This window comes from Phyllobates terribilis, unplaced genomic scaffold (assembly GCF_046119375.1).
Source record: "Phyllobates terribilis strain yellow unplaced genomic scaffold, ASM4611937v1 Scaffold_1__5_contigs__length_1240528914, whole genome shotgun sequence".
Lineage (NCBI taxonomy): Eukaryota > Metazoa > Chordata > Amphibia > Anura > Dendrobatidae > Phyllobates > Phyllobates terribilis.
Window position 1 is genome coordinate 1,128,958,452 of NW_027362761.1, and position 14,948 is coordinate 1,128,973,399.

Here is a 14,948-nt window from a genome sequence, read left to right on the forward strand (position 1 = left end):
AGAAGCTGGATGCTGTACCTGGCTGGCATACAAAAATATGGCGAAGCCCACGTCAAAAGTTTTGGGAAAAATTTACTAAAAAATAAATAATAATTTAGGGACTGCATCTTTATTAAGTCCTCAAATGTCATTTAGTGTTAAAATAAAAGATTTATTTAAAAAAAAAATGGCGTGGGATCCCCCATAATTTTAGTCTCTAGCGGAGGTTAAGCAGACGGCTGGGGCAGATGTTTGAAGCCTGGGAAGGGGGTAAAACCCACGGAGCTTCCCAAGCTACTAATATCAGCCCCCAGATGAATACCTAGCCTTTACTAGCTATTAAAATGGGGGACCCCCCCCAAAAAAATGACGTGGGGTCCCCCCTATTTTAATAGCTAGCAAAGGCTAGGCAGACAGCTGGGGGCTGATATTAATAGCTCAGGAAGGGTGCCATGAATATTGGCCCCCTCCCAGGCTAGAAACACCAGCCGTCAGCCGCCCCAGAAATGGCGCATCCATAGGATGCGCCAATTCTGGCACTTAGCCTCGCTCTTCCACGCTGCCCTGGTGCGGTGGCAGGGGGTAATAGTGGTGGGGTTCATGTCAGCGCCAGCTGCCATGAAGCCCAGGTTAGTAATGATGGCCGTCTATATGACACCCCCATTACTAACCTACAAAGTGTTAAAAAGAAAAAACACACTACACCCAGAAAAAAATAATTTATTTGAAATAAAACACACCATTTTATTTAATTCTTAGTTTACTAAAAAAAAAATAGTTACCTGTCCACGTTCCTGCGCTGATCTCCCATGCACAGCTGTCACATCTGGAGATGGTGACAGCTGTGCATGGCTGCTGTAAGCTCACGCTGCCGGGAACACGTCCGCTCCCGGCAGCGGGAGCCACTGACTGAGGTCACCGGAGTGCATTCAGGCAGCGCAGCTCCGGAGACCTCCTTTACGGCAGTGCTGTACCGTGGGAATTTCTCACGATACAGCAGTGCCGTAAAGGAGCTAACCGGAGCAGCGCTGCCTGAACTCCGGTGAACCCTTACGGCCCCGTCATTCTAGCGGCGGCAGCGGTTCAGAGCGGTCACATTCTATGTGGCTGCTCTGAACTGGAGATCTTCGTGGGACACTCGTGGACTGCTACGGAGGGGTAAGGATAAGGTTGTGGTTTATTATTTTATATTTTATTACAGGAGATCGATGGCTTCAGGGAATTAGGTGTCTAGGTGAGTATAGGTGTAGTTTTTTATTTTTTACTTTATTTTAGGTGGCGATCGGCGGGGACAGGTAATGTATGAACTAATTTCTTTTAGGTAACCACTGGCCACCAATGACATGTATTTACAATTTATTGGGGACACAGTAGGGCAATTTAAATAGCAGGATCAGGCTGATGGGAACTACTGCTCCCATCGAGCTGATCCTGCTGGCACGAGAGGACCGGGGACAGACATAGGCCGATGGGAGTAGTAGTGTCACATCGGCCTATGTCTGCCTGCACGCACAGACACCCCGCACAGACACCCCGCACACATCGCACAGACACCCCGCACACACACCCCGCACACACACACACCCCGCACACACACACACCCCGCACACACACCCACACACACACACCCCGCACACACACCCCGCACACACACACACCCCGCACACACACACACCCTGCACACACACACACCCCGCACACACACCCGCACACACACACCCCGCACACACACCCGCACACACACCCCGCACACACACACACCTCGCACACACACACACCCCGCACACACTAATCATGACGGGTCTGGGAGGTGAGGCTGACCTGTGCGGCCGTGGGAAAGTTGATGTGAGTTCATGCAGTCAAGCATGAACTCACATGAACCCTCTGAGGGCAACGCGGCGACTTCAAATGAACAGCTGATCGGCATCACCTGATACCTCAGCTGTTCATTTGAAATAACCGGCGGGAAAGCGCAGCACAGAACGGGAAAGCCGGCGGTGAAGTCTTCCCCGCCCGGGTCCTTCGCTCCTTGGTGCTGCGCTCCCCGCCCGGTCCTAATTTACGATTGGGATTGGAGGTGGCGAGGGGAGCGGAGGATCGGGGTGGGAGGCTGCGGGGAAGCAGTATGGGGCTGCGTGATTGTTTAAAAGTCGGCGGCTTTTTACCGCGCGCCGGCTTTTAAACAATCAGGAGATTTCTCCCACGCTGGGATGGCATTCTGATGACAAGCTGGATCGCAGCTGAGCGCTGCCATCCAGCTTGTCATCCTTCACAGACACTGCAGAGCGCAGGCATTATGGGAACTTCCGATTCCGGTATTCGATATTATAAAAGTATCGGAGTTAAGTATCGGAATTCCGATACAGTGAATATCGGCCGATACCCGATATTTCAGTATCGGAATGCTCATCACTACTCACAGCATATATTTTTCTACATGGAAAATATGAGGTCACCAGATTAAAGTCTGAAGAAAGCCCAACCTGGGCTGCATATTACCTAAGAAGAAGCCTCACCTCAGCAGGACCTGCAGAGTACTGCATTTATCAAATAGTAAAAAGAAAAAAGTAAAGAGCACTCCTCAATCCTTAAGTTAAAAAATGTGTCCTTTATTTCATGTGTCCGTTTCGCACTCAGAACAGGTCACATCTAGACCCGCAGAAGCGCTGTTCTGAGCGCGAAACGGCTGTTGTCCATCGTCTAGTCTCCTGCTCCCCCTGCTTTTCATAATGACTGTCCCGCCACATGAAATAAAGGACATATTGGTGAGTGCTGCCTTTACTTTTTTTATTTTTACTCTTGAACTTATACTCTTTGCTTTGCACCACTGCTTTTCCTTAGTTGTAGCAACTAGTTCACTGAACAGGTGTATTCAGAATATTGTCAAATGGTTGGTGCCGTTTCTTCCATTCATAAAGTAGTACATTTATATTCACTGCTTTAACCCCTTTTCAACACAGCCAATTTCCATGTGTTTCTGTTTCCGTTCTTTTCCCCCCTTCTTCCCAGGGCCATAACTTTTTAGTTTTTCTGTCAATGACGCGCCCCCTGGGCCGTGGGGTACATCGGTGCCGGGCCGGTCGTTGCTAGGGAAGATGTCACAGTGGCAGTGACCCAGTCCGTGACCCCGGGCGATCAATAAAAGGGGAATAAAGAAAAGGGGAAATAAAGTTTTTATGATTAATGTTCGTGACGCCACCTGTGGTATGCGGCTATATGGAGCCGCCGCTGCGGAGCAGGTCCTCTGGAGCTGTTGTTAAGGCAGCAGAGTTGGTTCAGCTCTCAACAGGTAGAGCTAAGCTCCAGGGCAGTGCTGTGATGGTTAATGATGAGGTAGATGTTGTTGCGCAGTGTGGTGCAGGGGATGATGGCGCAGTAATAATTCACAGAGACAGCGGGGTGCAGTCTTCAGGGTTTACTCACAATTGTCATGTAGCTCCTGGTTACAACTGCAGATCACAACCACTCACGTCGTCCTGCGTTCACCACAGGAGGGGTTCAGTAAACTCCCAGGTATCTCAAGAGTACGTAATGGGACCCCATTCTTTGTGCCTTTCTCAGTCATCTTCCTGCGCTGGCTCTCACCATCCTGCCCTGCGCCTCGCAAACAGTGTCCCAAGCTGGTAACCTCAGATCTTGGCGGGCAACCTGGAGATCCCTGGATCCTGTGTGGCTACCCTTTTGGCGAATAATTGCGGCTGTGGCAACTACACCCTGAAAATGTAGAAGCCTCCGGTTTCTAGCTGAATATTGCAATTCTCACTAGTTAGGGGCCAGTCCCCTTCTTCAGCTTGATCCCTCCAAGTCCTGGTAGATTCAGGCGTACGGGTGGCCTCCAGTACTTCCCGTACCCCTGGGATCCCCTCTTTCCTTCTGGAGCCTTCCTCTCTGCTCCTCTCTTCTCTTCAGTCTCACCTCCTGGGCTCCTCTCACTCAGGCCCGCTCCTCCTGAGCAGAGCTCCTGCTCCTTTCACTCTCTCCTCAGACTGTCTGACCACTCCCAAGATGGCTCCCCTTTTTATACCACTGCTGAAGTGCTCCCCTGTACTTCTTCCTCCACCCACACCCTCTATATGGTTCCACCCTCCAGCCAGGGACCAGGGACTGTGCTCTCCCTTAGGAGCAATCCCGCCCTGCCCTTACTGAAGTGGAATGTGTTGGATGCAGGTGTTTGGGTCCCGGGCAGTACTCCATCCTTACCTGAGAGTGGGGTACCACACCTCTGGATGAGATGCAGTACCTCTGTGGCGACTGAACCCGCAGGGGCGCCACATCAACATAGACATGGGAGGGCTTGTTTTATTGCGGGACGAGATTTACTTTTGAATGACACCATTCATTCTACAACATAATGGACAAGGGAAAAAAAATTCCAAATGCTGTGAAATTATGAAAAAAAATGCAATTCTGACATTGTTTTTTGGGAATTATTTTTACAGCGTAAATTGTGTGGTAAAAATTACCTCTCAATATGATTCTGCCAGGGGGTCACGTGGTAAGTGGGTCCTAACAGCTTTCCTGACTGGTAATAGCATGTAACACATGATTTGACACTGCTAACACCACAAAATGAGATATTCTTGCTTGATTCAGTGACGTGACACTAACTGGGGTCTGAGATTTCAGCACAGGGTAACTGTGCACTGGGTACATGAGCACTGATAGTCTGCAGCCTGCATTTATGATTGCACTTGAGGCATAGACTGAGGTATATATATATATATATATATATATATATAATGGCGTGCTGTTAAACTGTGACTTGTGTTTTCTCTGCCTGCTGTTTGCCACCTCCCGTGGAGAGGGGAAGATAAAGCCCTTCTGATTACTAAAAAGACTGGTGTTAAACTGTTTACTGCAATGTGATTTGATTGATGTTAATGCCACTCAGGATATACACTTGTAAACCTGCAAACCACCCCAATTGATCGGTTCATTATTTACTATGGCTCACTGTCTGCTAAATAACTGTTTTTAATTGTTTGTCAGCATATATGTAAAATAAATGGATTTATACTTTTTCACAAAAATTGCTGCATGTGTAATTACTCTGTCTTTCTAAGTAAAATGCTTAATAAGGAGTTAGCATGATTTATATCAAAGTCTGGTTCTTTTTGTGGTATATTAGTACTCCATCCTTACCTGAGAGTGGGGTACCACACCTCTGGATGAGATGCAGTACCTCTGTGGCGACTGAACCCGCAGGGGCGCCACATCAACATAGACATGGGAGGGCTTGTTTTATTGCGGGACGAGATTTACTTTTGAATGACACCATTCATTCTACAACATAATGGACAAGGGAAAAAAAAATTCCAAATGCTGTGAAATTATGAAAAAAAATGCAATTCTGACATTGTTTTTTGGGAATTATTTTTACAGCGTAAATTGTGTGGTAAAAATTACCTCTCAATATGATTCTGCTCATCAGTACAATTACAGCGATGCCAAGCATGTTCTGTTTTTTTAATTATTTTAGTAGTTAAAACATTGTGTTGCATCACCAATTTCCAAGATGTTTTTATTTTTTGGTCGATGGAGCTGTGTGACAGCTTATTTTTTGTAGGATGAGACACCATTTTGATTGATACAATTTTTGGATAGATATGACATTTTGATCACTTGTTATAGTTTTTTATGTGTTATTGCAATGGCCAAAACAACCCATAATTTTGGTGTTCTTGATTTTTTTCTGTTTACTGTGCTTACCATTCGGGTTTATTATTTTGGATTCTGATAGACCACGTGTGTATTTTTTTATTATCTTTATTTTCAATGGGGGAAAACAGCGTTGATTTAAACTTTTTAGTTTTTTTATTTTTCATATTTTTTAAAACTTTTGTTTATAATTCTCACTGTACTTGTTAGTCTAATTAGGGGACTTGAATCTGCGATCGTCTGATTGTTCTATATAAAGAAATGCCACAATATTGCTGCATACAGTAAAAAGCATGGTCTCCTTTGAGTCTTGGCCACAGGCAGTATTTCAAAGGGAGCTCCATAATGACAAGCACTGGGGTCTTCAACTGATCCTCTGCTGTCATAGCAACCCATCGGTGACCGGCGATCATGTCACAGGCTCGCCAATGGATGCATAGAATGATTCACCCTCATGATGGCGTGCTGTTAATGCCACTGTCAGCGTTTGACAGCGGCATTTAACATTTTAACATTTCAGGGCCGCGCTTTGCGGCACCCCCGGTTGTTAGGGGCGGTTCTTGGCTGTAACACACAGCCATTACAGGCTGAGTATGAGGGACCTTACCCCCTGAGCCCACTCCATACACCCGTTATTGACTTGCACCGTACATGTACGGCGGATGTCGGTAAGCGGTTAATAATGGCATATCTCCAACATCAGGATATATTTTTGACAAGAAAGTCAACCACTGACAGATACCACTTTTAGGCATATGTCAGAACCTCTGTTTAAGAGCCTTCTCTATTTTTATTTTCCAATTTCTGTGTTTACCATGAAGTTTATATATTGGCAGATTGAGCTCTTAGGTACCCAGTGATGGCAAACTTTCAGACAAAAATATACCATGCATCAGTTGTATAGCCCTACCACCACGGATGGGGCAGCATGAATCGGGTAACAGGTTCCCTTTAATAACCTCATTGATAGCATACTAAGGTGTACAAGTGAGTGTATTTCTGTGCATGGTGTCAATTCTCACTTAAAAAATGGGAACAAAATGTTCAAAATATATTTAGTTATTCAGTATAATTTCCCCATTATTAACACATCTATCCAGCCTTTGATTGCAGTAATTCCACAAATTTTCCTTCCTGGTGTTGAAATTTCAGCGTTGAGGGAGGTATATTAAAGATCTGCATTGTTCTATAAGTGAATTCTATTTCCTATAATATCTTTATTGCAGATAAAATATTTTCTGGATCACGTCACTGGCTCGCTGATCGACGCATAGAATGATTCACCCCCATGCTGGCGTGCTGTTAATGTCACTTTCAGAGTTTGACAGCGGCATTTAACATGTTAACATTTCAGGTCCGTGCTTCGTGCCACCCGCGGTTATTAGAGGCAGGTCCTGGCTGTAACACACAGCCATTACAGGCTGAATATGAGTGAGCTTACCCCCTGAGCCAGCTCCATACACCCATTATTGACTTGTGCCGTACATGTACGGCGGATGTCAGTAAGCGGTTAATAATGGCATATCTCCAGTATCAGGATATATTTTTGACAAGAAAGTCTAACACTGATGGATACCACTTTTAGGCCAGGGTCACACTACCGTATAACATGACCGAGTGCTATGTAATAAAACATTGCATAGCCCTCAGCCCAGTGTTATTCTATGGGGCAAAGCAGATCAGCGATTATTTTCACATGCCGATTTGGCATGAGAGAACAATCACGGCATGCTGCAATTTTCAGCAAGACTCTGTTCACTCTCATCCATACAAGTCTATGGGTGCTAGTGAAACATCAGACTGCACTCAGATGTCAGCTCAGTGCAGTCCGATATACGCCGATACAAGTAATGGAGGAGATGGAGAAATTACTTTCTCCATCTCCTCTGCACCTGTGCTGCTATTCTCTAATGAGAGAGAATCGCAGCACAGTAGCATGAAACTCGGCTCATGCTCAGAGCAGGAGGCGAGGGTCATTAGCATAAGGCGTAAGGCCTTGCATCGGATGCCATAAGCTAGTGTGATTCCAGCCTTAGGCTGCGTGCCCACGTTGCGTATTACAAGCGTATATGCTGCGGAATTTCCGCAGCGTAAACGCTTGTAAAACGCATGTATATCCGCACCCCATGCTCCCCAATGGAATTCCGCAATGTCAATGCCCATGCTGCGGATTTTTCCGCAGCGTATATGCTGCGGTTAAAAATCCGCAGCATGTTCATTAATTTTGCGTTTCCGCATGCCGAATCAATGTGCGGATGGTACCCAAGTCTGGAGGAGAGGAGACTCTCATCCAGACCTGGGTACCAAAGAACCTGTAAAAAAAAGAAAAAATAAAGTTTATACTTATCTTCTGATGTTTTCCCTCCGTCGCGCTGTTGTGTGAAGGACCTGCCACGTCATTGAGTCATGTGACCCATCACATGACTCAATGACTTCACCGCAGGTCCTGCACACAACAGCGTGAGCAGCTCAAGACTCCGGACGGGGCACAGAATGCATCGGAAAGTGAGTATAAACTTTGTTTTTTTATTTTTTTACCATTCTGATTCTTTTTTTTTAACTATTACTTGGTCACACTATATAAATCCATGCCGGTTGCATGGATTTATATAGTGTGAACAAGTTGTCAAGCACTTTTCCAAGTGATGCTTAAATCACTTGGAGAAGTGCTTGATAACCCGCATGCGGAAATGCATGCAAAGACGCTGCAAAGACGCCTCACAAACGCTTCTACCTGGCGGGAAAACCGCATGTAAAATCCGCATGCGATTTACCCGCCAGGGAGAAGCGTAAAAAATATGCTTCAGTTCCGCAACGTGGGCACTTAGCCTGAGGCATACTGTATGTCAAAATCTCCATTTTTAAGAGCCTTTGTGATTTTTATTTTTTTTATTTATTTTTTTCCCAATTACTGTGTTTATCATAAAGTTTATATATTGGCAGATTGAGTTCTTAGGTACCCAGCGATAACAAACTTTTTCAGACAAAACTATACCTTGCTGCAATTGTACAGCCAGGCTCTGATCCATACAGACCACGGATGGGGCAGCATGAATCAGGTATCAGGTTCCCTTTTATAACCTCATTGATAGCATACTAAGGTGTACAAGTGAGTGTATTTCTGTGCGTGGTGTTCATTCTCATTTTAAAAAAATGGGAACAAAATGTTCAAAATATATTTATTCAATATAATTTGCACATTATTAACACACATATCCAACCTGTGATTGCATAATTTCACTTTCAGCATCGAGGGGGATATATTAAAGATCTGCGTTGTTCTATAAGTGAATTTTATTTCCTATAATATCTTTATTGCAGATAAAAGATTTTCTTGATGACATCACAGAGGATCAGCAAGATTTCAAAAGTGTAATGGAACCAGTTTGCCATGAATTAATATTCTCCAGTGAAATGGTAAATTATCTTTACAAAGTGTTTCCTTTTTTTTTATCTTCAGCTTGATTTCTGTATTTTTTCAAACCTATTAATATTAAATTGTAATGATATTATTCCTAACTTTGCATTTTAACATCACATCAATATAATGTAAATTACAGTATTTTCAAAATTATAGTTTTGAACGGCTGAGTTCACAGATTAAGGCCTCCTTCACACGTCAGTTTTTCATGTCCATAAGCAGTCTGTTTTTTAAGGACAGAAAATACGGACACACGCACACCTATTGTATTCAATGGTGGTGCGCACATGTCTGGTTTTTCTCACGGACCATGTATCTCTGTGAAAAACCCGCAGACATGTCCTTTTTTTTAACGAACCATGTATGAAATGCGTGCAGCACACCTGCACACCATCCGTGTGTCATTAGTGTGACACGTACCGGCGCTTGTGAAAAGCCATACAGTTTGTGATGTTCCCAGGCGCCAGGTGCTGAATTAAACTCATCATTGTCGCCTCGTCACCATGCGATCAGCAAGACCAGGCGACGCTGATCGGAGTTGGAGTCAGCACCTGCTCTATGTATATCGTATATAAAATAAATAAAAACTGCATGTAGCCCCATTGTAATTTTCATAAACAGCTGAGGAAAAGCTGACAGCTGGGGGCTGATGTCAATATTCTGAGAAATGGGCCAATAGCCTTAAATGTGACTATTAATAACATCTCACAGTTGTTTTGTTAGATAAAGGTGGACACCAGAAAAAAATTGACATGGGGTCCCCCTAATATTACTAACCGGCAAAGAATAAACAGACAGCTGTGGGCTGATATTAATAGCCTGGGAAGAGACCATGGATATTGGCCCCCACGCAGACAAAAACAGAAATGGTGCATCCATAAAATGCGCCAAACCTGGTGCTTAGCCTCGCTCTTCCCACTTGCCCTGGTGCAGTGGCAAGTGGGGTAATATTTGTGGGGTTGATGTTAGCTTTGCAATGTCAGCTGACATCAAGGCCATGGGTTAGTTATGGAGAGTCGTCTATAAGACACCCCCCATTACTAACCCGGTAGTGAAAATGAAATAAAGATACACACAGAAAAAAGTCCTTTTAATTGTACAAAACACACAAAGAAAAAGTCCTTTATTTGAAATAAACACTCCCCGCCTTCCTTTACCCATTTTTTAATATAGGTGTGCATCCAGAAGACACGGAGCTGAGCATGAGAACGCAGTTTCAGTGACGAGCGATGACGTCAGAGAGGTTACCTCCGGTCACAGGTTGCGGTTCCCACGATCAGTTCAGTGTGAGCCAGCCTATGAACTGTGGTAACCTTACTGACGTCACCGCTCGCACCGTGAGCAATTTCTCACGGTGCGAGCGATAACGTCAGTAAGGTTACCGCAGTTCATAGGCCGGCTCACACTGATCTGACCGAGGGAACCGCAACCTAAACAGTTTAAACCGCAGACTAAACAGTTTTAAGTCCAAGTGGGAATTGCACTGCTAAAATCTAGGATAAAAACAATGAGCAAATACCCTGCAATAAGTCAATATATAGCAATAGTACATATAAATAACATGCGGCACTTAGTTGGCACTATTTTGATCCAAAAAGCATAAAAACCATCCCACCGTGACAAGGTGTACCCAATCAAGATGGTCCCTAACTGTAATATTTTATCTCGCTATTTGCCAACAGGCCTCATAATAGATGGGCCAGATCATGACTTAGACATAACTGTTTTGCACCTGCCCATGAAAAGCTATATAGACAACATGCACAGGGGGTTTATAGCGCAGATTCAAATGTAGATATAGCCAGAAAAGGTGTTAAAATAATATTTTCACTGATTCAATTAAAAAATTACGATACCAAAAAAGTGCACGTGTATAACACAGGTGCTGGAATTCAACGCACAGAGACCATGAGGCAAAAACAGTCAGGAGTTGATATAACCACTTTATATGTATAACAGTTATTTGAAAGGAGTTAGTAACAATATAAATCAACAGTAACTTGAATTAACAAACGGAATCTTTCCGTAAGTAACAATAAAGTTCATTTCTGTAATGTAGTGCACTCAGTTGTGGAAGTCACCACGTAAGTTCTCTTTCTATCTACATGGCCCTAGCAGGGGTCACCAGTTCTTCCCACTAGACTAGAAGTCTCTTCTGGATATAGTCAATCAGGTCCCGTTGAGCCTCCCACGCACCAACCGGCCCCCTCCCAACCAGAAGTCCTAATCCCAACTGTCCCCGGTACTGTAAGTGAAAGTTGGAAGTGACAGCCCAGCTCACTCGCGCTGTTTCTCAGCTACTGCTGGCGCGCCTCTCCTGTCGCAGTCTTGTCTCAGCTCTGTCAACTTTAGTCTCTCAGGCTTGGGGCCAATGGGTCCAGACCCCTGCTCTTGACAGGCGACATCGGATCCCGGGAACTTAATCGGTGCAAAGTGTGGGTCCTGGCTCTGGCCAACATGCTCAGGACTCGGGGAACTTCTGTGACGGGTCCGGACCTTATCAGGCGGCGTCCAGCACTTAGGTGATGCAAGCCTCCAGCTGAGGCCTGTCACACTGGGCTCTGCAGCACCTTTAGAGCACGTCTGCTCTGCTCTGCTGCTTGGCACCAAATCTGCCTGTGGACTGCCATGCAAGGCTTTTATATCCAGGAAATCCTTCCTTTGTGTCACCTGATCAGGTCCAGCATCTGAATTTACTCCCCCTTCAAATCTAGTACAACTTGGTTCCACTTGACTTTGCCTGGCCAGTAGATGGCAGTCTCTCCTCACTGATGGCACATCCTTCAAGAATTTTCCTGATGTTTTTACTGTCTTCTGCTATAAGTGTCTGGATGCAACGCACAGAGATTACGAGGCGGGAACAGTCAGGGATTTATATAATTCTATTTATATACAGCAATACATTTAAACAATTAGTGTTAGTGACAAGGCAAATCAATAGTAGAATAAATAACAATAAGCCTGGAATAGCAAAGAAAGTCACTGTGTAATGTTCTCTTCACAAAGGGTGGTCTGTGTTACACGTACGCCGCTAGGTTCAGATAGGGCGAGACGGGTTTCATGAATTCTTTGGAATCCTGGGGGAACCATTACTCAGGGCGACCATAGGCTGCAGCTTCTCTCAAGCGCACGATAGATTCAGTTGCTGACCAGACACATCTGACAAGAGTCTTTTTCAACAGTTTAACAGTGGGATTTAATCTGAAGCACGACCAGTACAATTCAGGAATATTACAGTAACAATCTTCATTACAGTACAGTCTATTAAGGAAGGCGCAGTAACGTCAGTCTCTTCAGTAGCATAATTCAGCACAGATTAGATCTCTTAGCAGCACACTTCTATGCTTACACAACAACAGCCTTTTCCTTCACAAGGACTCACTAGTTCACAGCACTCTTTATCCTGCATGGAGATGGAGGGGGGAGGGTTTGATGAGGGAGATGATCCCTGTGACACAATTCATTCCAGTCCTTATCTTCCTGCCCAATAATACTCTGCACTGTTAGTTCAGGGAGTTTATATGACCTGTTTAGCTTCTGTCCTGATCTGAATCCTGTTCAGTTGCTATCTGTCAGATACAGATAACACACCACTATTGCTGAGCGAGCATTAAAATGCTCGGGTACTCGTTGTTCGAGTCGAGCAAATTGGAATGCTCGAGTGCTCGGACCGAGTAACGAGCCCATTGTAAGTCTATGGGAAACTCGAGCATTTTTCAGGCAGCTCTCCCCGGCGGTCTGCAGAGGGCCTAAAAATTGCCCAAATCGATTGGAACAGTGCTCAAATGACATGAGATCAGCATGGGGAAGACCCCTGGAAGCATTTCAGACGCCCAGATCACTGCTGTCAACAATGTTGTTACGCCACTTTTATGGACTCACAATAAAACATGCAAAAACAAAACCAAGATGGATTTTCCTGAGAAAAATGTTAAGGAACATTCTTTCCAGGGTAATGACTTGTATATAAGACAAAATAAATAACCAAATCAAAAATGCTCCTCCACACCTTGGGCTATGTTCACAAGTAGCGTTTTTGATGCGTTTTTGCACTTTTGCATTGCTTTCAACCAACACAAATGCATTCACTGGGAAATGTCATTTTAACATTTTACAACCTTATCTGGCCATTAGAGATGAGCGTTGTTCTACTCGAACTGTTCGCCAATCTCAAATTCGAGCTGTTTTGGGCGGTGTTCGAGCCGGTCGGCGAACACGAACAATTTGAGAAAAATTCGGCTGTTCGAGGTTATGTTCGATAACTGTTCGTGCACCAAAATCATAACTGGATTTTTTCTCAGTAATGATGAAAATTAATGTTAATACGCAGTTTGAGTGTACAGCGGGGCGGGGGGAGGGGCAGGGGATGGATCTCTGCAGGAACAATGAAGATCTCCATTTTTTTTTCTCTTTCCCGCATTTGCAGTGGGGAGGTGCAATCTGTCAGCCTATCAGCAGCGCACACACGGAGCGAAGTGCTTTTTTTCACACAAGCAAGGGCATGTGTGATTGGCAGTGTATGTCACATGTCCTTGCCCTATAAGACCAAGCCATTTTCCCCGTCGCCACCATTTTCTCACTGCTGCAGCTGCGTGTTAGACGGCACCGCTGTTGCTGTGTGCGCTATACCTTGTTAATTTCAAGCCAATTTTCGCACAAATATACAGATAGCTTGGGAGTAGGGAATAGTTGTGATTGCAGTCCTTTTAAGGACTAGGTTACAGCATTTCCTACGACTTTTATCAGGCAGGTCTGTGCTCTTAAATAGATAGATTGTGGGAGTAAAGACTAATTGTAATTGGAGTCCTTTTCAGGACTAGGTTACATCAGTTCCTATCAGTTTTTGCCAGGCAGGTCTGTGCCAGTGCTGTGCAAGTTTTTTTCACAGCATTTGGCTGAATCTAGCAAAGCTAATCCTTTTTGGCCTATTGCAGAGTGTGTTAGTCAGTGGAGTAGCCTATCTGTGTTGCAAGATATACCACCTGTGTATAGAATACCAATTTTTTTACTGCACCTAGTGAAGTAAAATCTTTTGGGCATAGCATCAGTCTATTAGTCCATCTATACTGACCTCCATCAGGTTGCAAACTGAATATAATTTTTTTCTGCATCTAGCTCTGAAAAAATATTTGGGCTTCTAGCAGTGTGTGGGACTTGGTCTATTAGTCCATCTATACTGACCTCCATCAGGTTGCAAATTAAAAATAATTTTTTTCTTCATTTAGCTCTGAAAAAATATTTGGGCTTCTAGCAGTGTGTGGGACTTGTTCTATTAGTCCTTCTATACTGACCTCCAGCAGGTTGCAAATTGAATATAATTTTTTTCTGCATCTAGCTCTGAAAAAATATTTGGGCTTCTAGCGGTGTGTGGGACTTGGTCTATTAGTCCATCTATACTGACCTCCATCAGGTTGCAAATTAAAAATAATTTTTTTCTGCATCTAGCTCTGAAAAAATATTTGGGCTTCTAGCAGTGTGTGGGGCTTGGTCTATTAGTCCATCTATACTGACCTCCATCAGGTTGCAAATTAAAAATAATTTTTTTCTTCATTTATCTCTGAAAAAATATTTGGGCTTCTAGCAGCGTGTGGGACTTGTTCTATTAGTCCATCTATACTGACCTCCATCAGGTTGCAAATTAAAAATAATTTTTTTCTGCATCTAGCTCTGAAAAAATATTTGGGCTTCTAGCAGTGTGTGGGACTTGGTCTATTAGTCCATCTATACTGACCTCCATCAGGTTGCAAATTAAAAATAATTTTTTTCTGCATCTAGCTCTGAAAAAATATTTGGGCTTCTAGCAGTGTGTGGGACTTGGTCTATTAGTCCATCTATACTGACCTCCATCAGGTTGCAAATTGAATAAAAAAAATTTCTGCATCTAGCTCTG

The 14,948-nt window shown here is 44.1% G+C and overlaps 1 protein-coding gene across 4 annotated transcripts in view; it reads left to right on the forward strand.

The window, feature by feature from the left end:
- LOC141161763 (uncharacterized) overlaps positions 1-14,948 on the forward strand; it is a 647,860-nt gene that overhangs the window by 346,690 nt on the left and 286,222 nt on the right. For all 4 annotated transcript variants that reach the window (XM_073647070.1, XM_073647060.1, XM_073647089.1 and 1 more), the window contains one exon: positions 8,959-9,054. In XM_073647070.1, the coding sequence (XP_073503171.1) occupies positions 8,959-9,054 (96 nt within the window). The remainder of the gene's footprint in view (positions 1-8,958; positions 9,055-14,948) is intronic.